We start from the raw sequence: 26,592 nt of genomic DNA, 5'->3' as shown, positions 1-26,592 counted from the left end.
CTTGTTTGGGGTGGTCGGCCAGCCGTTCCTTTATCCTGGGTGGGACTGAGCTCTCTCTGTCCCTCTCTGTCCCGCCTTCCCTTCCCTTCTCAGACCGTCCTGGTGTGGTGCAGCGCAGTGTGGTGGACGAGCTGCAGGAGCGATTTGCCCTCACCCTGAAGGCCTACATTGAGTGCAGCCGGCCATATCCTGCCCACAGGTGAGGATGAGAAGGGAGGGACAGATATGAGGGGGAGCCTTCTTGCTGCCTCACTTTGGGCCTGATTTCTAAGCCCCTCCCATGCCTGGAGAAGCTTCCGATGACCAAGGCTCTGGGACTGTTTTGTCACCTTTACTGAGACTTCCAGCCTGAGTCAAGCTAAAGGGATACTTGTCTGCCTAGGGTTTCCTACATTTCTGTCAAGATGTGGGGGAGCCTGACTCCTCTGTCTCTCTCATAAGGTCTTCTAAAGAAGACCAGTAGCAACCACTATGACGGTGACTATAGTAATACCGCTCATAATGACAGTACATCTATAATACCTACTACTGATTGCCAAGTGTCCGCCTCAGGGCCAAGAAGCTTATGCATATTACGTATATTATAACCTACAATGTTCAGAACACTCCCCTGAGGTGGATACCAACACCATGATATAAGGGAGTCAAGGCGATGCCCCGGATCCCACAGGGTGGAGGGCTAGAGCCTGGCAGCTAGAAGATTACCAAAGCTCAAGCTTGTCAAGAAAACCTGCTTGGAGATTGGCATGATTAAGAGTCCCCATGCCTTTGCCAGTCCTCGGATTCCCATATCCTAGTGCCCAGTCCATGACCATAGGCATGAAGACAGCAACAAAACTGATCACAATGTGCCTAAGGCTTTGCTTTGAGCATTAAGGCCAGTCTTGGGTATTCTAGCATGAACTTGAAGATCTGCTCTTCACTTGGCCTGCTCAGTATTCTGGGTTGCTGGCGGGAGGGTGGTGGTGGTGGTTACATCTTTATCTGTTCAGTTACTTCTGCAAGAAGGGTGAAGGTGCTAGCTTCCTTACCTATCTTGGGGAGATCAAGGTAAGTGTGTTCAGATGTTGGATGCAGCAAGAGATCCAGGTCAGGAATCCAGCCTGCAGGTCCTAGCTGTATTGACGACTCAGTCAAGAGATTGACCAAATATTAACCTATGAATTTGCCACCTGCAAGGTCTGAACTTTCAACAGGGGTCTCTGTATGCAGGACTCAAGGTGGCAGGGGTGGGAAGAGAAAAGCTAGATTGATGGCAGCTTCTGCCTTCTCATGCACAGGCTGCAGGAATTCCAAATCTTGCGTGGCTGATCTTGGATTTTCTGAGACTGAATTTATGTGCTCTCAGAAGATGGTCAGTCTGGTGGGATGGGAAGGGTGGACTGAAGCCCCTACTTCTCTGCTGCCGACAGGTTCCTGTTCCTGAAGATTATGGGTGTCCTCACTGAGCTGCGCAGCATCAACGCCCAGCAGACCCAGCAGCTGCTACGCATTCAAGACACGCACCCCTTCGCCACCCCCCTCATGCAGGAGTTATTCAGCAGCACAGATGGCTGAGTGGCTGCCCCTGGGCAGTGAGCTCATGGGACAGCCAGATCCAGGCATTCTGAATTGTCACTTCTAGGGCTAGACAGACGGACACACTGAGAGCCAACAATGCCTTATGACTGCAGCTGGCAGGAAAAGGACACGAAGCCCCAAGTTCAGCCTGTGGCAAGTGCTGGCCTTATAGCTTAGCCCCATCCTTGTGGTCGGGAAGAAATCCCTGAATCCCACTAAATTCTAGTGTCCGGTGGGAAGGAAGGGATCAGGTCAAGTTATGTAAGGGTGTACATACCCCACACATTCCCAACCCCCAAGCTTCCTTTGGAGCTGCTTGTGTGTTCCAGACGTGAGCTTACCATCCGGCTCGTCAGGGCCACTGCTGAGTGCCAGGAGCTTGTCATGACCTTGTTCTGGATCCATCACTCAGGTCCTGCATCTGAGCAAACACTGCTAATCACTAACAACCTGACTGCTGTAGGGGATACAGCATAGACTCAGATGTGGATCCCAACCTCAGAGTTGAAGAAGACAAAAATGGCTGCCAATTTGTAAAAAAAAAAAAAATTCTTTTAACAGCTAATGTGGATGGGCACATGACATACAGTCAGGGAGCTTTATGTGGATTCTGTGGGTAACTGGAAGCCAACTGAAGGTTCCGAACGCAAGGTGCTTGCTGAGGAAGGGGTGGGAACTATAGCTGTGGGGACCTGTACGTGACTTAGTGTGGGTACGTCTGCTCCCCAGGGTCTGGCTTGTTTCCAAGACGGAGCACTGGGGTTACCTATGATAAGGCACCAGTGACAGACAATAAACATGTGAAAGCAGAATTACCTGTGTACACCGAACTCCCAAGTACACTGGGATCCTCAAAGCTGAAGGGTATGGAAGCATCTGCCTCATTTGTAATAGTTTGTAGAGCTGTCGTGTCTCTTCACGAGCTACGCCTTACTGCCACACAAGGTATTCCAAGCTTAGGAACTAAGCAAGTATGTTCCTGGGTTTAACGTAAGATCAAGACAAGAGAATTTCAGTAATGAAATTTTGGGTAGAGATATAAAACGTTTTTAAAAAGATTTATTTTCTGTGTGTGCGCGCGCACGTGCGTGTGTGCGTGCGCGTGTGTGTGCTGCGCACGCGCACACTCGCGTGCGTACAGGTGCCTGAGGAGGCCAGAAGAGGGCGCTGCATTCCCTGGAGCTGTAGTTACAGGTGGTTGTGAGCCACCCGATGTGGATGCTTGGAACTGAACTCTGGTCCTCTGGAAGAGCAAGTGCTCTTAAACCGCTGAGCCATCTCTCCAGCCCCTATTTTTTGACTTTTTTTTCTGGGAAAGAAAAAAAAATGTGAGAATGAGAAAACAGAAATAAAAAAACAGAGCCAGGTGAGACTGAGGTAAGAATACAGAGCAGTCTGGGGAAACAGAGAGACGGTATCTCAAACAAAACAAACCAAAGTCCCTCCACCCCCAAACGAAAGCAAAACACACATACACTGTTGTACTCTCAGCATTACCCTTTATAAGCCTGACCATCTGCCTTTACCACAAAAAAAAACCCGAGCTATTCACCTAATTAGCTTTTGTGCTTGATTATTACATATAAAAATATATACATACCATAATATAAATGTAGTAACCAAAGTTTAAATGTGTGAAAATATTCGGTTGCAAAGGAAGTTGAAAGTAACTGAATTTTAACAAACAGGTAGTTACTTGACTCTAACCATCTTACAAACAGGCCAAACCGTACTGGCATCAGATGCACACAAGTCAAAACAGGAAGCTCATCCCCTACCACTCCCCACCCCCATTTCTACACAAAGACGTAAAGAAAGCATTTGTGTTTGGGAGAACATGAAGCCCTTTGCAGCAAAATCATGAATATAGCTTTCACTCTTTGAAATTTGGGATAACTAAAAACTTGGTTATAACTAGCAATACATTTCTCATTTGGAAGTCTAAATTCTATTCAACTATATTCATAAACCACACATGCATCTCTCCTTCCTCTGGGAAGTTACCTTTGGTGCCACTCATTCAAAAGCCTGACAGTAGTTAGACGTGGGTGGGGTCGGAGAAGTGAGTTAAGATTAAGATGTAATACAGAAAACACTCCCTATCCTAGCTGATTTTTAAAACAGCCAGGCAGTGCCCTTAACACTAAACTGGTAAGGGCACAGGAATCACAGACAGTAAACACGTATTCCAAGAATGTGTACGATTCACGGTTGGCAGCACAAGAGTGCAGACAGGTTATACATTCTCTTAGCAACATGGCTAAGTTTTAAGATTCAGAGATCCATCCAACCTTCCTGCTCTCCAACGTCTGGTTTCCTCTACAGCCCCCTCCCCGAGCTTCTGAACAAGTAGAAGCAAGTATTGGTTTCTAGGCATCTTGGTGTCAACAGTTCTTTTTCTGGTTTCCCACTCAAGAGGGGATTGATCAATTTCCAAAGTGCCGGAGAAAAGATCTGTGAGCCACTGTAGGCCTCTGGCTCTCCCATCAAGCAAGAACCACTCAGCAGCCACTGTCTTGACATGAGTGACAGATCTTCATGTGGGAGGCCCAGGAGTGACCCTTGTTTTCTGGAAAGAAAAGAGACTAAAAAAACCAACCAACCCACCCGTAAGCCACCATTAGCTGGCAACCCCAGCTCCAGGGAGCTCACCAGTCAGAGCAGCTTCGATTCACTCAGGCTGCTTTTCTTCCCATAACCACAGCTCTCTAACAGCGCAAAGTGCTCGGAAAGACTAGCCCTGCTGCTGTCCTACGATTCAGCACTATGCCTAGAAGGACCCGGGAATAAAGAACCTTTCGGGTCCTACAGTCGCAACCCAAATGGCCACGGTAGGACCCAAAAATGATGGAAACCACCCCACTGCTGACCCAGCCCCCTTCCCCACTTCTGCCAGTGCTGGAATTATAGGCAGGTGGCACCACAGTGAGTTCCTTCTAAAAATGTTAATAGAACTAGCCCACTAAATAAAAGACCACACTCAATCGAATATAAATTTGTCTTTATTGAAGCAGCAGTCACATGACCTTATATCTAACCTTTAGGCCTGACAACGAGCCAGCCCTAAAAAAAAAGTGTGTTTCTGTTTGCACTAAGAGACATAACATGTTAACATACATTATCCAGTACTGGAAATGAGCAGACTCAAACACGTGTGGGTTATATGGGTGACACAGACCCACTGTCCATGGTGTTCATGTTTTACAGAGACTCCCAAAGACCATTACTAATAAGACGGAAGTGAAAAGAAAATACAGTCACACCAAACCATGGACACAGTAACCAAAGACAGCAGCTTACACACGTTACCACTGTCCCTTTCAGGGACATTTTCTTTCCATAACAGTATCTGCAGAACGTCCTCTCCATTAAGTCCAGGGGTTTCCAGGCCAGAAGCTGCCCCTCCTGTCTATACATCAGAGCAAGGTCATTTCAAAGAATGAGAGTTGTGTGTTCATAACAAAGATTCGTGTTTCCCCAGTTAGAGGAGATGGTGACGTGATTATATATTGCAATGGCAAAGTAGGCAGAGTAAAGAAAGAGGGGTGGGCACTGAAATAAAGACCACACACTTGTGAATTTTAATTTCATTTCCAGGCTAACCTACATTTTATTTAATGCAAATTACAGTACCAGTTAACTATTTCCAAACCAAGTCACATAGAACGAAATGTATTTACAAGGGAATGGGGGGAGGGGAAAAAAACATTGAGCATACTTTCCACAAAAGTTTATATTTAAAATGAAAACAACACATTCAGTCACAGAGGCATTCAAGTAGTAATGTGATACAGCGTTTGCTTTTCCTCTATATCAAGACAGGTCTGCACAAGTGTTTGCAATAGTTCGTATACAACCCACAGTCCTTTATATATATATATATATTATAATAATAATAATAAATTTTGTTTAGATTTGTTTTTAAGATGGAAGTGGTCACGCTAATTGGTATGTGTACAGGCCCAAGTGATCCATCGGCAACACATTTATAAATGCAAATATTACAGGCAAGCACATTTCCATACAACTATCTGTATCTGCCTGTAGACAGATATAGTAAGAAAAAAATAAAAATTAACACAAGGTAGTCTACTTTGTCAAGCTAACCCCTTATGTACTGGCTGTCATTTTGTTTGTATTGTGGAGATACACAATGGAACAACAAGCTTGAATAAAATGGCGTAGCCCCGCGAAAAGGCCCCAGACCCCAGGGATCACTTCCGAAGACTCTCCAAGGAGACCTCGGTCTGGGACTCTCCTGTGCTTCTAGCTGTTTCTCTATTTTCAGTGGCTTCAGTTTTTACCAGAAAAGACAGGCTTCACCATAAAGGATGCTCACTTTCCATACAGGGGAGAAATGTGTTCATCTCTGTGATGAGAACAATCAGTAGTGTCAATAGGAACCAGACACAATTTTGATTTAAACAAAGAAAGAAACAAAAACAAAACTCCAACTCTGGGAGATCTGGCACTGGCCAAACTTCCTTGGAAGACTCCAAAGTTAAAACCCTTAAAAGGGAAGGGAAATGTAACAGAATTGCCAGTGTCTTTACATCCACAGGGATAGAGAACACAGTCCTCTCAGGACCTCTGTATTGGTGTGGACAGGATGACCAGATACATACACTTTGCTAAAACACAAACCTAATAAATGGGTCTAAAAGAATTAAAGACTTCAGTAAAAAACAACACAGAATGTTATGGGAAAGAAGGTGCAGTCTTCTGCCATGTGCAATAAACACACGATTGTCTCAAAATAGCAACCTTTGGTTTGGTTAGTGGCTTCTTTGTTTTTGTTTTCCTCTTCTATCAAGGACATACAAAGTAGTTGGTGGCAAAATGAATACTTTTTTTTCTTTCAAAAGGCCATATTAGGCACAGTTAGGAAACTGATTTTCAAAAAAGAAATTAAAAATGATGCTTCACCAACAAGATGGCAGGAGGGAGGAAGGGTTCAGAGTCCACTTGACAGTCCTCACCAGAACAGCACATGGTACAGCAGCTGCCAACAACTTCACCAGGGCACCCAGACCACTGGCGTATCAAAAACCAAATGCCACCAAGACAGCGTGACTTCTTTTTAAAAAATCAAACAAAACCGATGTCTCTTTCTCTCGGTTGGGAGGGCAGTAGGTGGGGGCAGAGTGAGCGTGGGATCTTCCCAGAACTGCTGCAAGGCCCGCTTGAGGGCTTGGGGAAAAGATGAGCAAAACCCAATGCACCTGACACCCTCCAGGTCTAGGACTCCCTGCGCTCTACCCAGTCCCTGCATGGACTAAGTGTGAGATGAAACCGGTCGCTGTTACTGAGGAGGAGACAGACACACCCAGAACCAAAAAAGGCAAGGCTACAATGAAATGAGAGTTCAAACATAGTCTCCTCTCCCCCACTCAAACTGTGGAGGGGGCAAAGGTGCTGTTATGTTGTAACTTCAGACGGAAAGGGGACTGACAGGGACACATGGATAAAGGAAGTCAATTAAAAAACAAAACGAAACAAAAAAAAAAAAACCCCAAATACATGGAAGCGAAGGCACTCCAAACTATATAGATACACTATACATTGCTAGAGTTATTGTTACAATAATACAGGCCGGTACCTACTGTACAGAGTCAAAACTATATGGCTTTAAAAAGCTCGTCTACATTTTTGTCTGGTTATTAAACAGAATCACTGCCCTGAACAGTAACTTTTTGCTCATAATAACAGTTCCTGGGTCCACATATTTACATACAAAACAATAAAACTTAAATTTAAAAACATCGAAAGAAAATATAATATACAAGCTTGAATTTGGTGAGGAGCTTTTAATTATTATTATTTACAAAAAGATATTCAGACACCTGGATCTCACTTGTATAAGTTCTGTGATCCTGCCATGATCCTTGAGAAAGAAAAATCGTGCACCTCAGCCCACACACACACACACACACACACACACACACACACACACACACACACACAAACACACACGCACGCACACAGGTTCGAGAAAAGCACCTAACCTTGCTCTTCTCTTACCCCATCTGGGCGGTGGGGAATATTTGCTAAAAACAAGCACTGATTTTTCTGGACTCTAGCAAGTACACCAAGTCCAGAGTAGTGTCTGTGTCTGGCTGGGCAGTTTAATCTGAAAGCAGGTTCCCCTCTTAGGCCACAGAACCACTTATTCAGATTCTTTACAAATTCTTTCTGAAAATGGCCTTCCAAGTCACCCCTTCAAGGAACTATGCTGTCAAATACTTTGATTTCAGAATTCTTTCAAACTCTGTCTCTTGGAAGCACTTCACAGAAAGTAAAAGCCTGTCTGTTTGATTTGGTTTGACTAAGCATGCTTCCTTTCTTGTGTGTGCACTTTGATAGAAGCAGAGGTTTGAGAACCCCCTTTTGTGGCCCAAAGAGCTTAGCCGCACAGTGAGGAAAAGTCAGATGGCTCGCTGCTGTCTCTCTGTCGATTCATTTCGGCAGGCAGTGCAACTCTCTTGGAGAGTTACACACACGGTCGAAGAGGCATGACAGGGTGCTAGGGCCTGGACAAGGGCTGCCAAGAGACCCCTCTTTCCACCCACCTGGAGGGCAGGACCCCACCCCAATGACTGAAGGTGGTAATGAGGGCAAAGGTGGCCACACACAGCCAAGGGCTCTGTAGGCATCATCATTCGCTGACCTTAGCAGACACCGGGGAAGGAGAGGAAGGAAGGAAAGGTGGCCATCACTCAAGTGATCTTTAAATGTGAAAGGTAACTGATTGTGCCTTAAAGATTCATAGGTCAAGTAATGGCCCATAAGCACCAAGGTTCATTTTAGAGTATATAAGGCCCACAAAGATACCAACCTTAAAAGGATCAACAAACTAGTTATGAATTCTGTTCCTCACTCAAACGTAATCCTTCAGTCCTCCTTGCTTTCCAAGGAATATTGCTTTGTCTTCAAATAACAAGAGACTGATTCTTACACCATTCATTGATAAACAAAGAAAACTAAAACAAAACTCTTAATGATTGGGGGAACATTCTTTTCATGATTCAGTCAGTCAATTTTGATATTGTAGACAAAAAGAAAAGGCAGTATTGAATATATGTATATATAACATATATACACACATTGATATAATCAGTTTTCCTATAAAGTCACCAGGTACAGGTGACTTTATCATTTTGATGTGTGGTTTTTAATATGCCTACCACTTAAAATCATAATGGCCTATCTGACATGCATCAATAAATAAATTTAAAAAGCATGATGTTAAAAAGCAGAAATTAAATATAGAGTCTAGTTTGGATTTAAAATTATAATTATGTGTAAGAACGTGGAAAGTCTTGCAAGCTTGATTTTCAATTAAAATATGAAAAATAAAGCAGTAGACTGTTACAGTTCACATTATTTAGCTACAAGTGTGTTTTTCTAAGGGAAATAACTTTAGAAAACTCTGGACAAATTCATTCACAGTGGTGAGATCTGCCCCTGGCCTGCTGCCTTCCTGTCATTTGCCTTCTGATGCACCCAGAGCTGCTGGCTCATCACCATCTCCAATCTCATCTCAGGGCACCACCTCAAAACAATATGAAGTTATGCAGACAGCCTTTGGTCAGGTGAACCAAGATCCACCCCAGGGCATGCAGCTGTCGCTCTCCCTGCAGCCTTCCTAAGCCAGCATCTGCAACACTTGCACTGGTCAAGAGCAAAACAAACCTTAAATAATCAATCACAAATCTTCCCTTATAGTTTCAGACTTTAGTGACCTCCCTGGGCTATGAACAATACACATTTCTTCTCTCTCTCTCTCTCTTTTTGGTCTGTCACACCTGCCACCAACCTGCCCAAGGCAAGTCTTCAAATACCCGAGGATATGTATACATTTTACAAGTGACATTAAGTCCCTGTTGACTCTACACCTGCTAAGCTCCCAACCAATTTCAAGCTGTGCACTGTATCAAAGTCCTACACCAGACTTTAAAAGAAAAAAAATTCAGAAAATAAACCAGCACAGAACAGGTTTTCTTCTGCTGTGGTGGGGGCATGAGGCAGGAGTCTGGTCTTTAGTATACAACAGCAGACGTCTGATTTAGAAAGAAAAGAAAAGATTGTCGTGGAGACTGTGTGTTCTAGGGCTCGGCTCCCCCCACCCCAGCCCTCCCGCCCCTTGGATCTCCTGAAAAGTGAGAATACAATGAAACTGGTTTGTATTTATAGATATTTTACAAGGTTAAATAAGAACAACAATAATAAAAAAATTGAACACTAAAATGAACAGGGTTTTTTGTTTTTGTTTTTTTCCTCTTTTTAATTTTCTTTCCAAACGTGACCAGTGTTGCTGAGTGACACTCAAGTAACTGCTGGTTTTTCCTGCGCAGCTGGCTACTTGGGGCTGTTCAGGTGGAGTTGGAAGCTGATGCAGAAGCGGCATTATTGGTCTGTCCACGGTCTCCAGCATTAGTATCTGCAAATCCAAAGTCCCGAGAGAGCGTGAGCAATGTTATGATACCACAAAGAGCACAAGTACACTGCTCCACCCGCACACAGTGCCGTGGCCTTCCAAAGCTGTTAGCTGATATGCTGCTTTCTGTTTGGAGCTAAGTGATGGTACTTTTGTGGGGAAGACAATACATTTAATACATTACAGACTCAGGGGAACAGAAGTCGTTTCTGTCTAGGCATTCGCTATAGCTGGGACCAGCAGTACTCAGGTTGGAGTCTAGCTCCCCGAAAACAAAGGAAGACACACGGATGGGAAACTAGCTAAAGATTTTGAGCCATGCTCCAAAATGTATCTGGTAAAGTTATCCAAGAATACACTTTACTATTTAAGGGTATGTTGTTCAGTTTATCAACTCCATAACCACTGTACTTCCTTCCTTCCTAAACTCTTCGTTTTCGTGTTCCCCAAATAATCTACCCCACATCCATTTATCCCACTGGGGGTCAGGCAACATTAACTTTTACCTCAAAATACTCCTGGCTGCATTCAGTTCTACTTTCATATAAATAAGGTGACCTCAGAGTCATACTACCAGGGCATGGGGACATCTGACATGTGAACCAGAACATACTCTCCAAAGCCACACTAAGCCTTTCCCAGACATCAGTGGATTGCTAGGGATGAGGCTTCATTCATGACGTGATCTGCTGAAAGGGAGTTCCACTGTTGAGTCATCCACATTTGGTGGCCAATAACACAACAATTCCTGTCTAGATAACAGATCCCCAGGTCTTTCTTCATTTTTATGATTCAGGCACAGGCTGTATTAAAAACTGTCAGAAGAAGCCTGAAAAACCAGAGTTACTTCAGAGTTGTAATGTCCCCACAAAGCATCCTTCTTGTAGTATTTCCTGTGTTCTACACAACTGTCAGCAAACACACAACCATCACCAAACACCACACGCCCCCCACTTTCTGCACAAGATCCCAGAAACTGCTGCTCCATCTTTAAGCCCAGGACCTGAGAAGCACCCATTACACCCTCACATAAACTAGCACTGTGACAGCTCTGGCCACGTGGTCTAGCTGTGCCAGCTGATGCCAACCAAGTGTGCACTAAATACCTACCCACACCAGCAAACTGCACATTTATGGCAACTTACTCTTTGGCAAAGTCCTATATAGCTAACAGTTTTCAGATGCCCTTTCATGAGCTATAGCCCATTAGTGTATGACCTAATCCAAACTAATCTCCCCTTCCTTGAGTAAATTCAAAGACTGTTTACAGGATCACCATGAAATGTACAAACCTTCTTATATGATCATACAACTGGAAACTGAATGATAAAATCTGTAAACTCATTTCCAGTTACATGATCAGAAAAAAAATCTGTTCTGAGAAAAGGAAGGAAGGCATAGAATCATCCTAACATACTGTAGCATCCTCCAAAATGACACCAGGGATTCAGGCCTCCTGGCACCTATGCTCTTAATGTAGTTCTTTCCCACACTGAACAAGACTGACCCGCGTAACCAACCAGATACTGCAAAAACAATGGCATGCGATTTCTAAGGCTAGGATATAAAAGACACATGGTTTCCACCTTACTCTCTCTACTGGACCACTTGGTGCAAGGAAATCCAGCTGATAAGATCCAATTAATGCACCATGACGAGGCCCACAGAAAGGGTAGTTAGCCCTCCTGTCAACACATGCTTGCTAGCCACATAAAAGATGCAGCCTGGAAGTACATCTAACCCCAGGAAGCCATCAGATAACTGCAACCCTAGACAAACCCCCCTTATTAAAAACATTTATTTTTTGCTCATATAATATATCCTGATTATGGTTATCCCTCACTCTACTAATCCCAATTGCTCCCCACATCCCCTCCCATCCAAATCTACCCCCTTGCTGTCTCTCATTAGAAAACAGACAGACTTGTAAGGGATAATAAAATAATATAAACATAAAATAAGACAAAACAAAAATTAACACATCAAAATAGGACAAAACACATAGAAGGAAAAGAGTCCGAGAAAAGGTATGAAGAACAGATAGAGACAAAGATACCCACTCAGGAATCCACAGAAACACTAGACTGGAAGCTGTTATATACAGACAGCTTAACCACACCATTGAGACCCTCGCCCAGCCAGGTGGCTTCTGTTCCTAACCCATAGAAGCAATGATAGATAATGTTCAGGATGGTAACTCAGAGCTGTAAACAGCGAATACATCAACATGTTGAAGAACTTAAAATGCCACTAAGGGTTGTACCCAGAGGCCCAGGAAAGCATCAGTGACCAAGCCCCTCTGCACAGACTGTCATAGCTAGGTAAGACAAAGGTGACACCAGATAAACTGCTTCCTCCTCAACTGTTTCCTTAAAAAATTGTTTTCTGAGAAGGGTATGTAGTTCCAGGGTTTTTACGCTAGATCCCATGAAAAACTTACTGTAAGAATTAAAACTACTTTTCTGATTGTTTCTTTTCATGTGCGCTCACATGTGCATGTGTGCATATCACTGTGTAGGTGAGGCTGATGCTGGACCTTCTTTTATTGCTCTTTCATCTTATTCTCTGAGGCACGCTCTCTCAATCAAACCCAGAGCTCACTTCCTTCAAAAGTCTCCTAGCCAGCTGGCAGGCTCTATCTCCACCCTCCAGAGATGGTTGCTTGGCAGCCACACCCACAAGGTGTTCACATGGGTTTGGGGATCCAATCTCTGGCACGCTTGCTTTCTTGCTTGGACAGTAAGTACTTAACCACTGAGACATCTCCCCAGCCTCGAGCTATTTTTTGGTTTGGCTGTATTTTTTTTGAGATAGCACTTTATTCTCAGCCCAAGTTGTACAGGCTGGTCTTGACCTCTCAGTGACCTTCCTGTCTTGGCTCCCCAAGCTTTATTACAAGTCTGTGCCACCACATCAGCTTCTAAGTTTTTGTACATAGAAGTCTGTGTCTGGTAAACATTTTCTAGGAGAGTAGAACAGGTGTGTGTGTGTGTGTGTGTGTGTGTGTGTGTGTGTGTGTGTGTGTGTGTGTGTAAGAAGGCATACTGCCCCTAGCCCCAGATTCTCAGAAATGTGGAAGTTACTAAATTCTGGGGTTATGACTACCACCATCTGTATCAACACTGAACAAACTACTTCACTGGGGGTTTTCAGGCCATAAACTCATCTCGACTTCTTTCTTCTTCACTCATTTAGTATTAGCAATTCCTATCCATTTCGGGGCCAGATGTGATTATCAAATGTAAAAGATGGGAGACAGTGGAGGGTCACACTTTACATTGTTGCAAAAGGTCTTAAAGGCAGAACCCATGGAATAGGTTGGGAGGTAAGAACAGAGAATAAACATAGTTTAGGTTCTAATGGTTCTGCCACCATGAAGCCAATATTCCCAAAGTGTGGGTCTAGAAGAAAATGACCCTAATCCATAGAAATGCCTGTGCTATGGCCCAGTGGTAATGACAGAACATTCTATTTGTACTGACCATACTACATATGGCTACCCAGGCTGCAATTAAACATGAACACAATTTAGTATCTTATTTGTCCTAAACACTTTTCAAGTTCTCAAAAATAGTCATTAAAATTTTAATATTTCTACAACTGGCATATTAGAAGAGGATATTTTGGATAATCAAATTAACCTTGGGCAAATGCATGTGCGCTTGAGAACTCAGATGCATTTCACTTCCTCATTTCCTTTATAATGTTCGACCAACTTTAGTCTAATGCCAGTATGTCTGTACTTATCAGGCTTAAGGTCAGAAATCTCATGACATGTTAGGTCATATAAAACAAATTTTGGCATTCAGAAAATATTATTTATAGTACATAGGTAATTTAGTCAAGCTATTCGGAGTGGAAATAGTCTTAATGTAGAACAATGTCTGGTTATAACCTGTAGGGAAAACAGAAACTACTCTTCACTGGAATCAAAGTGTACCCCCAAACTCACACCGACACTGAGGCTGTAACCTACACCAGTGAGATCAAGCTCCACCTATGGTCAGGTTTTGCTTGTTTCTTCCTAACACTTATTATGATCTTGATAGTTAATCATAAGGGAAGAGACACCCCCTGAGCAACACATCTTCAGCTCTGTGCGTATTATCCCCAGACAGAACCGTGGCAGCTGCCGGTCACTGAGGAGACCGTGAAACACAGACGCTGGGACCCAGTCGGCCACCAGGGCCGTGGTCGGCCAGACTGCTCAGATCTCAGCTGCTGGCAGCGGGCGTCTCAGCTGTCTGGATGCTCAGAAGTAGAGCACATTCTAAGTAAGAGACTTCACTGTTGGGGTAGAGAACCAAAGAACATGGGGTTATGGGTGATATTTTTATTTTTTAAGCCGAAAGTGCTAATTTAGGAATAAAGAAAAAACAAATAAAATCAGGTAACTTCAAGGTGGGGAAGTGAAATGTGAGAAGCACTGGGGACATCTAGAAGAATGACCCGCAAGGCGCTCATCGGCTGAATCAAGATTTTAAACTACTTTAGGAGGAGCGCAAAATCCCCAGATAACATTTGACTTAATAGGACAGGGCACACTTAGGGGTTCAGTTTTGAACCCAACAAGTACCCTTTATCTGTCGAACTATCCCCCTTTGGGACAGGGTCTCTCACTGGCCTGGAGCTCACCAATTAGGCTAGAACGAATAACCAGCAAGTCCCAGGGACCATCCTGCCTCGGCCTTCTCAGCACAACATCAGAGGCACGCACCACCACGCCTGCATTTTAGGGGAACTGAACTAAGGTCTCATGCTTGCAAGGTAGTCTCATACAGCTTAGGTAGGCCTCAAACTCCTAGTCCTCCTACCCCTACCTCCCATGCCCAGTTGGCAGGTTGCATTTTAGCTATTCATATACAAGTTTATATAAACTTAGCTCTAACACAGAGTACATACAAATTTACTGGTGTGAGTTTGTTAAACTGCATTAGTTTAAAACAGAAATCTACGTATCTAGAAGAGCTACACACATTTGGCTGCCAAACTGGTAGCATGCAGAAGAATATGCATATGCACAGTGCAATCTCCCCACCCCACTCTCCTGGGAAATGAAAAAGAACTTTTACTGCAATGGGAGCAGAAACTGGGACAGGCTGTGCAGAAGGCAATTTGACAGAATGTATTAAAACTATAAAATTCCTCACTCCTTTAGCATTACTCCCAAAACTATTTAAAGAGAATAAGCAAGGCGTTATGCAATAAGTTTCAAAGCACTTTTCAGAAGAGCAAAAACAGCAAAAGGCCAAACAATCCTTAAATATAATTCTAAACTAAAAAATAAATAAATAAATAAATAAATAAATAAAATTCAAAACTAAAAAATAAATTAAGTGAACTACCGCAAAGCAAGGCACTCAATACTATTTAGTAACACAGTATGTGTCTATAGCAGTATACTTTCACACTCAAAATAGCATCTCTCTGGTTACTCATATATAGACTAAGAAACAAAACAACATTATCTGTGATTACCTCTGGAAGCAAGGACAGAGAACACGCTATATTCCAAATTAACTATGTATCTTTAGTGAAGGAAAAAAAACTTTAAAGAAGTCATGCAATTTTCTAAAATTCTACATACATCTCAGTGAGGATAAAGAAAAGCAGGGAAGACAGGAACAGGAGGAAAGGATGGTGAGGGATCCAGGGGCAAATGCCCTAATAAGCACTAATACACAACACACTGTGAAACTGGCACAGAGACGGTCTGGAGGGGGAGCTGGAGCAGTGACCCGAGGACAGAATTCACACAAAACAACTGTAAAACTGACAATGAGATGAACTGTTCTGGATCTTTCTTACGCAAGCAGAAAGAAATGGCTAGTGATGTACAAGACAAGAGGAATTTTGGAGTATAAATAGGAGCAAGGAGACCATGCAAAGTGGCTAAACTTACAAAGACTCTAGCAAAATAGATTTCAAGAAGCTTAGAAAATAGGTAAGCTTTAGCCAAGAACTTCCAAAGGAGCTCATAATGGAGAAGAAATAGAGAAGAAACGGTACTTAAAACAGCAATTACTTTGATCGCGTAATTGCAAATAATCTCACTGTGAGGAAAAGGGGAAAAAAATCAACGAAAAGGGTCCAAGTTTTAGAGGAGGGCACACGTGTTCAAAGAACCGAAAAGAACAACATAAACCTACGGGGACAGGCTTACGGGAACAGCCCAGAATTGGTTTAGATCAGGAAACAGCGAGAGCTTTCAAGGCAAGATCTAGAAGTTCAGTCTCCTGACCAGGTACAATGACAGAAGGGAGATCTTATTCAATTCATATCATGAATCCCTTTTTTGTAAAAGATTTTCAGCCAGGAAAGGAAAACAGGAATCCCAATAAACAAATGCAACCTGAAGAAAGGGCAAAACATGGGGCTGGAGAGATGGCTCAGTGGTTAAGAGCACTGACTGCTCTTCCCGAGGACCCAGGTTCAATTCTCAGTACCCACATGGCAGCTCACAACTGTCTGAAAATCCAGTTCCAGGGGGATCTGACACCTTCACACCAATGCACATAAAATAAAGTTAAATAAACCATAAAAATTTAAAAAAAGAAAGGGCAAAACACACAATTAAATGTCTTCTAATTCAGAATCCACAGTACAAGAAACAATTCTAAAATCGATTCCACAATTCATTTAATAAATATTGAAGACACTACAAACTTCACTGACTCGAACTCTCCCAAATAAGACAAACTAGAACAAGTTGAATTTTCATCTTTGACAGGGCTCTTCCCCTACCCCCCGTTGGAAAAAGACTGAGAATTTTCTTGACCACAGCAACTTCCTGAGGGTCTTTGTTTTTGTTCTGAGAGTCATGCGTAAAGAGTATTATATAGTTAGTTTAAAGCTAAGCAAACAAGAGTGGTTACCAGTCACTCTGAGGTGACTAATCTCCAGTAAGACCTGCCTAGTTTCTCATCTTATTAGTAACTGGGGCAAAGGCAATCTTTAGACCCTGTCTTGTGCCTTTTGGTATACTTGGTTTGTTTGATAGAAGAAAATGAGGAAAAAAAATGTGCAAGTGATATACAAGTTATAGAAAGCCAAAGCCTTGACACTATAGAACACTCCCATTCTACAACTGAACATCTTTGTCAGCACTGAGAGCTACTCTTAAGAGTCTGGTTGTTTGAGCGTAATCCTATATGGATTACCAAAGTGATCCACATAGAAATCACTTTTAGGGTGTGTGTGGGCTCAACTTGATAATGGGTGATGCAAAAATGGAATGTGCTGATTTTGCTGGCAGCAGTGGGTTCTGTTACTGGAATAATCGTGAGACAGATTATCTCTGCTCAGTAAACAATGAAGAGGCTAACTGAGATCTCGGCTTTAGAGTTGAAATCATCTGTATTCATTAGACTAACATCCTCAATGGACAGAGAAAAGTTGATCTACTTAAAATATCATAATATCCCTTACATTCAGTTCATTCGATAGTCAATCAAATGATCTTTGAAGAAGTTTGTGTGTGAGTCAATGGTCCAGATAAAATGTTTCCAGACAGGGACTGAGATGATCTGAAGGTGCTGAGAAATTCTAACACACATATAACTCTGGAAGAAATTCACAGAGAGTTCTCTCTATATATTTTCAGGAGATTCTTAAGTCATTTAGAGTCACGCTCAACTATAATGCTCCAAGATACTGAAGCATTTAGAGGTAAAAGTACTGCTAAAACTAAAACATAAATCCAACACTAAAATGGTCTTTTGGGGAGGAATTTCAACACTGACACTCTAATTTAACAAAACATTACACACACACACACACACACACACACACACACCCCTTCTTTACAATTTAGCATTGTCACCAACATGATTTTAAAGATTTACAAGTGCCCCCACAATATTTCCAAAACTGTTCAATCTTCATACAAGAATAGATTCTACAATGAATTCAAACCATTTTCTGCTGTTTGCCATCCAGAACATTGTTGTCCTGTCTATCATACATATAAAATCTGTTACGATAGCCTTTATTGTTATATATGTGATTCCCGTCTCTATATGTAGTGGCGTTTTCTTCTTCTACTAGATATATTAGGAAGCTAAAGCCCTAAACCGAGATTAGTGATTTTTAAATTTGAACTTTGATGGTTGTATATTCTAATATTTTCCAATGCAGTTTTAGTCGCTGTGCCTACTAGAGTGGCTACCTGAACACTAAACACAACAGAAGGAAAAAGTAATCAAAACATTTAATGTAATAGACACACTATCCTTGCAATTTTCAAGAAGGGTGAGAAATTGTGACTACAAAATTTAATAGTCAAAGTTTCTAGAGGCCACACAGTAAGAACTATATGTCCCCAGAGTAACACCAAGAGGACTTTAGGACTCTATCCAGGTATGTAAATATTTATTTTCTTTGCTTTCCCAGAAGCAGCAACAGGAAGAATTCGTTAACATCTAGGCATCTGGAAGCCACTTAGTGATTCTGGCCATTAGTCCAAAGCTTATCTCATGACAGTCAGCAAAATCGTGGTTAACGGCATCTTTTGTCAATCTGTCTGGCTTTTCTACTTCTGTCCCACTTACTTAGGACTGAGCTTTGCTTCCAGGCCAAAAAGAAAGCCAGAACATCCCAATCCTTTCTCTAGACAGCTACAAGCATGGACACTTCTGAGGCAGTCACCCAAGGGCTCGGCAGCTTTGCTCTGGACCACACACTTGCACTGTGTAGAGCAGGAGGAGAAATAATACTTTATAGGTCAGATGGTAATTCAGGGTTATGCCCAAGTTCTGAATTCATTTTTGTACCTAAACCTTTTTAGATGACTGACAGGCACATCCCTGGGCTGCTGAAGACAGGTATCTGCTTTTTGGCGATATGGTTTCATTAAAAACTAAAAGTGACTCAGCCTCAAAACTGATAAATATTTTTGATACAGAGTTTCTATTACAGTGACTTAAATCAAGAAGGGCAATTATTATAATAACTTAGAGGTTCAAATTCTAACTCATTAAACCCAGGACATGCTAGGGTTTATTTAGGTGGTACGATTTGGGTGGATATTAGAAATTCTGACTTTGAAAATTTAATATTTACAATACTTTTAGGTTCAGATATCCAAGCCTAGAGCTTTATGGCTTAAATGTTTATTTCTTTGAAGTATGAAGCAGACTAAGAAATGGTTTCTGAGGAGAGCTTTGTGTATGCCTAAAGGCATTCTTCTGGTATGTCTCTGTGTGGAGATGGACTCCCACTTATCCAAGACGAGAGAGACTTTGCCTTCCATGTATGTGGGACGCTGTATTGCTTTGTTGTGAGATAAAGTCTTGCTTTTAAGTCCTGGTGGCATGGTACTCACTCATGTAGCCCATTATGGCCTTGAACTCATGTCAACCCTTCTGCTTCAGCCTGTCACCTGCTAGTAATACCAGTGTGAGCCACCATGTCCAGTGCTTTTAAAACCATTACTGGACTTGTCTTAGTTTGCAAAAATAATAAAGAGAATTAGTAATGGCATTTTCCTTTCACCGAGGGCCTACTGAGAGGCCACAGGGTCATGCATAGGAGTATGTATGTCTCTCACTTCTCAAAATCCTACCTCTGCTGCTTTACAGATATGGAGCCTGAAGCAAGAAAAACAGATGGCATGTATTTTTAAGGTCATTAAAGAATGTCACTCCCACTGTCACACACCTATAACTAAATAGAGGCAGCTATTTAAGGTCATATAGTTGATCTGTTGGTAGACATCAGTGTTGAGGTATATTTATTTGACCTTCATTTGGCCCCTAGAAAATTCTATTTTTTGTGGTGTCAAACAGTTGGCTTACACGAGAAGGGCTTAAAGAAAGTGTCCATGAGAAATACACGTACTATGTGAAAATGATGAAATCTTCATTGACTGTCATTTTTATCAGTACCAAGTCTGAGGCCTATACGGAGAAAGTGTAGTGCCAGAAACACTCCTCCTAAGCCAATGAGCTTCTTGTCTAACCAATAACAGAAATTCTTAACTACTGGTAATGTTGACTTTACCAGTAGGGCTCTCAGAGAAATATATGCCACCCTCTCTGGTGACCACACATGCACGTCTTTACCCTGACTTTAGTAACTGTTCTTCTACGAACTTCTTCATGTTCTAAGTCACTTCAGCTTGGCCATAAACTTTCAGGGTCACAATCCAATGCCAGTTTTTCAGTTTTCTTTTACAGCTATAAAAAACCATGTATAATACTGCAATATGTTTTGCAAATTATTATAACCTGTACTAAAGCAGTAATGACCAGGTTACAACAGGCTCCTTTCTAAGAATACAGTATATTCTACAACCTGAGTTACAAACATCCTTAATTATTTCAGTATCCCACATTAAGAAAATTATTTTAGAAGCGGGAGAGACGGCTCAGTGGATAAGGGTGCTTATTCTTGAAGAGGACCTGGGTTCCATCCCTAGCATCCACATGGCAACTCACAACCATTCATAACTCCAGTTACAAGGGATCCAATACCTTCTTCTGGCCTGTGGGTACCAGGTATACACATGGTGTACAGACCTACATGCAAGCAAAAACACTTACAAAAAATAAATAAATTTTTAAAAAATTATTTAAAAATTTCTACTCTCTACTAGTTATCATTTATTTGTATTTGTGTGTTCACATTTATGCCATGGTGTTGATGTCAGAGGAAAGCCCATATGAGGCAGTTCTTTCCTTCTACCTAGAAGTTCCTAGAATTGAATTGAGGTCATCAGGCTTGGTGGCAAGTACCTTTACATGCTGAACTATCTTTCTAGCCCATAGTTCTCATTTTTACATATATTCTAAAGCATGACTGTCCAACCTTTGACACAAAGTTGTTATCTATCAATGTGCTGAGCCATACCCTAGCTATTTATCCTGGGATTGCCTGTAGCCTTCAGGGTACAGATTAGACATGTTTGGTTTAAAGCAGCTCTACTCAACCTCCAGGACACAAGCTCAGTGAGTAGATACATCAGCATAGCGCTTGGGTTTATTCCACATGGTCAATGGCCAACCTGATACATGTGGTTAGTGAAGCAATACGTTTATTGATAGTTCAGTTAACCCATAATTTGTTTTAAACAATCAGGCAACAGCACTAAAAAAATAAACCAAAAACCAAAACACCACTGTGTTTCTTTTCTATTTGAAAAAGAGTCTCACTATATACCTTTGGCTGGCCTAAAACTTGCAATGTAGATCAGGTTGGCTTCAAATCTCAGAGAGCTGCCTGCCTCTGCCTCAGGAGTGCTGAGATTTCAGAATGCACTACCATGACCTGCTAAAACTGTATTTTTACACTAAAGAATTTTAAAGCACATTTTGCAGAACACGATTTCAACAGCATTACTCTAGGAGAGCATTGCTATTCAGTGTGCAGTCCGAGTGATCGACATACAAGTATGAAGTTCAAATGCCTTTCTCCAAGTTCCACAGGCTGAAGGAATTAGCAAACAGACTTTTCCTGGAAGGTAGGACAGAGTAGAATGGAACGCTTAATCTTTAAAGATTTACACTGGATAGAAACAGAACTCTTTCAGAGAAGGTGAAGCCTGACCTTTCCTGAGAGCTGAAAGCTAACTACTCATAATAGACTTGTCAGCAAACAAAATATCTGATCTCCTGACGCAGAAATGGCCTCAAAGCCAAATATTTCAGTTCTATGTAATTGATAATGTGGCAAAAAGTAGCTCCTGACACTTGGTGTACTAATGTTTCCCAAGTTCCAAGCTAGCTGGCTCAGGAGCCAGAAACACATTCTATGATCTAGCTATAACTTGGAAATCTTTATGAGTTTTTATTTGTTTTTCTGAGATGGGGTGAGGGGGGAGTGAGAAGGGTGATAGTTTAATCACATTCTGATGTAAAATTAAATCTATCTTCATTGTACTTTTAGCCCCTTCCATGATTTAAGATTATATTAACTTACATCCATACTTCTTAAAAACCTGCCTATTTAGGGTGTTATAATGTAATTGACATCTAGAAGTTAGAACTAAAGTGGAGCATTCCTCACAAAGCTCCATTTATAAAACCTGTTTTCTCCTTTAAACATCTTACACTAAGAAGTCAGGATGTGCCTTATATGTAAAATGCATTATGTATGTGTCCACACTGTTTGTGGGATGCTTTTTCAAATGTTTTAGGTGGAAAGCAGTATTTTATTCTTTTTCACTCATGTGACTGATTTGTTTAGATAAGGGGAATTAAATGTTCATACTTACCACAGGAAATGGAGACAACTGTGTCCTTTTTTGTTTAGATAAGGGGAATTAAATGTTCATACTTACCACAGGAAATGGAGACAACTGTGTCCTTTTTTGTTTTGTTTTGTTTGTTTTTTTGGTTTTTCGAGACAGGGTTTCCCTGTAGTTTCTAGAGCCTGTCCTGGAGCTAGCTCTTGTAGATCAGGCTGGCCTCGAACTCACAAAGATCCGCCTGCCCCTGCCTCCCGAGTGCTGGGATTAAAGGCCTGCGCCACCACCGCCCGGCTCACTGTGTCCTTTTTAAAACTCAGCGTGTGAGAAGAACAAAACAGAGGGACCACTGTACTCACCTGAGGCTGCAGTGGCGTTCGTAGGGGTGGAAGCAGCTGCTTGAATCCGAGCGTGGGGAGGAATAAGGATGGTGGCCAGAGGTGGGTTACTTGACAGTTCTAGAGAAACGGGAACAAAGGTTAGAGTCTAATCCCCATCCTCTACACAGAACTCCCGTATAGTAAAATTAAGTCACGGTAGGAAACACCAGCTTATAGACTGCCCCTGGGAAGCAGTCAGCAATTAGAGAGGATGAGCAGTAGTGCGACACAAAACTGAAGTTTAAGAACTATATTTATCTTTGGCAAAGGTAGCAGCGAAAAGTTTCAGAGTAAGCGCGTACGTAAGAGCCGTCAGTCACCCCGCCACTCCGCAGCACGCGCTGTAAGTGAGAGAGCAGAACTTGAGACAACAGCAAACAGAAATGGTCAAATGAACAAAAAGGCAGTCAAGAAAGTGAGTCAAATAGGATTACTGAAAATAAAAGAATTTTTACCTTATTTCAAAACATTCCTTAAATGATTATTGCTGAAAAGTTTGATTTTTAACCTAAAAGTGGTTATTTCTGCCAATGTTATAGAAATTATCTTCTTTTGAAAAATTAATTTCTATTATGTCTTAAGTATAAGATAAAGTGAAGCTAATGAGATTAACGCTATGCATGGTAAAGAGCGGTGGTGAGCATGCATGTATAACTGGCGATAGTGTCGAGAGTGACTGTCCTTCCTGTCATGCTGGTACTCTAGCATGTACTCTGTGAACTCTGTTCTCATTGAGGTCTGAACACTATGTGCTCATGCTACCTACAGGAAGACATTATCCTCTCAACTACAGCATGCATCTCGACAACTTAAATATATGGCATTATAATAAGTTGAGGAATAAAGGAAGCCTTAAACCCCATAAAGTAGTTTGAGGTTTCCTTTTAATGCCTATTAATCTCTTTTCTCTTTCTTCAAGCTGCTAGAAAGCTGTGTTTTGTCAAAACAGTTTTAAAAGGTTTGAGGGCCAAAACCTTTTTGCCAACAGTGACTTATTTACAGACTGGCAACTAAATACTAATTTTGTGCTATATTAAGATTTTAAGTAAGATTATATTCTAACTAAGAAAAGCAATAAACTGATACCAAGATTTGTGAAAAATTAATGGGAGAGAAAGGCTTAAAAGGCAGAAAGAAGACTCATTTTTCAGTAAGTAAGAACATTTACAAGCTTGGCAAATAGCTGTGCCCTAATTAGGGTGCAAGAGGTACGTGTAACTCCCACTGAGGAACAGGAAGATGCCAGACAGTTTAACAAAAATCCTAACTGGGCCAGCAACAGAATCTGGTATGGCTGATTAAAGCAGTATGTGGTAGTTATTCCTCATTAACCTAAAAGAAATTTAAACTTGCTATCCTAAGTAAAATCTCCTAAAATGAAAAGTTAAAAAAACCCAAACTGTCCATCCATGTACCCATCCATCTAGTAACATTGGACATGAAACGGTATACTAGGTCTCAGGGTGGAGAGATAAGAGGTAACTGTCTCTGTTGGATCAACAGAAAATAGAAATGGTCAGCTGGGTGGTGGTGCACACCTTTAATCTCAGCACTTGGGAGACAGAGGCAGGTAGATCTCTGTGAATTCAAAGCCAGCCTGGTGTACAGAGGGAGTGCCAGGACAGCCAGGGCTACACAGAGAAACCCTATCTCGGAAATAAAGCAAAACAAAAGAAAACAGAAATGGTCAAATAAACAAAAAGGCAGTTCAGAAAAGGACCCAATCTATTAGAACTTTCAAATTAAAGTTCCCAGAAGTTCACCATCTAGCAGAACCTGTAAGAGGAAAGGATGAGTAAGGGATATAGTATGAAGTGTGTGGCAGAGCTACTGTGAAGGGCTGGAGGGATCATGAGCTGCTTTCCTCACAGCCCATGCTGCCCATTTCCCTTTGCTTACTTTTTTTCAGATCACCTGCTAGTTTATGTGCACACTCAGCTTACCTAGACGAAGGAACCTTGCTATCCATTCACAATTCCTTCACCTGACAGTTGTTATCTGGATGCTCTCTACTATGTAATCAGGTGGAGGATTATGTCTCATTCTTCAACCTCCTGAATTACATGGTTCTATTTTGATCATCCATTAATTACTAATTACTCTTATGAAGTCTGCATAGACACACACACACACACACACACACACACACAAGCATCTTAATATATTTAGTCTGATGAGAAATGAGTCCCAGGATATACTTATGGAGTATGCTTGAATAGATAGAAAGGCTCATGTATAATTTTCTCTGATAGTCATAGAATCACCGCTACTGATGATCTACCCACACTATATCCAAATACATGTATAACGTTCAGTTTTAGCTGTCAACCTGATATGACCTAGAGTTGAGAAAAGATTCTTGATGAGGGACAGTCTAGCTGAGACAGAATTGTGGCCACACCGGTGAGGAATTTTAATCATGTAATCTGATTTTAGTAGACCCAGTCTATAGTGTGTGGTACCATTCTCTGGGTTTGATATAGACTATATCAGGGTGGAACTGAGCTGGGCAGTTGTAATCACTCTCTGCTGCAGACTGTGGATATGACTAGATGCTTCAAGTTCCTGACGCCCTGCCCTCTCCCTGCAGTGATGACCTTCCTGGAGTTGTAAGTCAGACCAGCAAATGGAAAGGCAACTAGGACATGTATTCTTCAAACCCTGAAAAGCATATTCATACTCAGACCATGTAGAATACTGTTTATATTTGATACAGAGCAAGTAAAACAGTTTTCAATATAAAAATATTCATTTCTTAAAAAATGTGATTAGATGTATATGGTTAAAGCTTGAACTATAAGAAGGTGAATGCAAAGAAAACCATATAGTTATCCTCCTGGATATTGGAAGTAGACAAGATTGCCGGACAAAAAATGGGAACTTGGGGGTTGGGTGGGGTGGGGAGATGGGGGGAGGGGGAGAGAAAAGTGTGAAATGGAGGATGGGAAGAGCTTGGGGGAATAGGATGGTTGGGATATAGGAAGGGTGGATATGGGAACAAGGAATTATATATCTTAATTAAGGGAGCCATTCTAGGGTTGGCAGAGACTTGACTCTAGAGGGGTTCCCAGGTGTCCAGGAAGACGCCCCCAGCTAGTTCCTTGGGCAGCTGAGGAGAGGGTGCCAGAAATGTCCAGATCCTATTGCCATACTCATGAATATCTTGCATATCACCATAGAACCTTCAGCTGGCGTTGGATGGAGAAAATGACAGAGTCCCACATAGGAGCACCGGACTGAGCTCCCAAGGTCCTGATGAGGAGCAAACGGAGGGAGATCATGAGCAAGGAAGTCAGGACCGTGAGGGGTGCGTTCACCCATTGAAACGGTGGGACAGATCTAACGGAAGACCACCAAGTCCAGTTGGAATGGGACTGATGGAACAGGGGACCAAACCGGACTCTCTGAATGTGGCTGACGGTGGAGGAGGACTGAGAAACCAAGGACAACGGCGATGAGCTTGAACTCTACAGCATGGACGGGCTCACTGTGAGCCTTGTCAGTTTGGTTGCTCACCTTCCTGGACTTAGGGGGAGCTGGGAGGACCTTGGACTTAACATAGTGAAGGGAACCCTGATGGCTCTTTGGCTTGGAGAGGGAGGGAGTGGGGTTATGGGTGAAAGGGAGGGGAGGGAACGGGGAGGAGGAGGGGAGGAGATGGAATTTTTTAATAAAAAAATGAGAAAAAAAAGCTTGAACTATATTATGAGTATTCTTGAGACAGTTTGTTTGTTTGTTTGTTTATTGTTTTTCGAGACAGGGTTTCTCTGCAGCTTTTTAGAGCCTGTCCTGGAGCTAGCTCTTGTAGACCAGGCTGGTCTCGAACTCACAGAGATCCGCCTGCCTCTGCCTCCCGAGTGCTGGGATTACAGGCGTGTGCCACCACAGCCCAGCTCAGAGTTTGTTTTAAAAGACATGTACGAAAGCTAAGCAGAATGACAAACTGTAGGATTATGTGTGCACATGCATGTGCAGGTGCATATGAACATGTGCTAACGTGCACACTCGCGCGTGAGTGTGTGTGTGTGTGC

At 42.1% G+C, this 26,592-nt stretch overlaps 2 protein-coding genes across 2 annotated transcripts in view; one reads left to right on the top strand and one right to left on the bottom strand.

The window, feature by feature from the left end:
- The window catches only part of Nr1i2 (nuclear receptor subfamily 1 group I member 2), a 39,105-nt gene extending 36,733 nt beyond the window's left edge, over positions 1–2,372 (top strand). Inside the window, exons 9-10 of the mRNA XM_038345721.1 lie at positions 94–199; positions 1,413–2,372. Of these exons, the coding sequence (XP_038201649.1) occupies positions 94–199; positions 1,413–1,557 (251 nt within the window). The 3' untranslated portion in view covers positions 1,558–2,372. The remainder of the gene's footprint in view (positions 1–93; positions 200–1,412) is intronic.
- A 2,172-nt stretch (positions 2,373–4,544) lies between these two features.
- Positions 4,545–26,592, bottom strand: part of Gsk3b (glycogen synthase kinase 3 beta) — a 145,260-nt gene continuing 123,212 nt past the window's right edge. The window contains 2 exon segments of the mRNA XM_042055808.1: positions 4,545–10,000; positions 22,541–22,639. Of these exon segments, the coding sequence (XP_041911742.1) occupies positions 9,933–10,000; positions 22,541–22,639 (167 nt within the window). The 3' untranslated portion in view covers positions 4,545–9,932.

The sequence above is a fragment of the Arvicola amphibius genome, chromosome 10, assembly GCF_903992535.2.
Source record: "Arvicola amphibius chromosome 10, mArvAmp1.2, whole genome shotgun sequence".
In the NCBI taxonomy this organism is placed as follows: Eukaryota; Metazoa; Chordata; class Mammalia; order Rodentia; family Cricetidae; genus Arvicola; species Arvicola amphibius.
The sequence above is the reverse complement of the archived record's forward strand: the minus strand, read 5'-3'. Positions and strand labels throughout refer to the sequence as shown.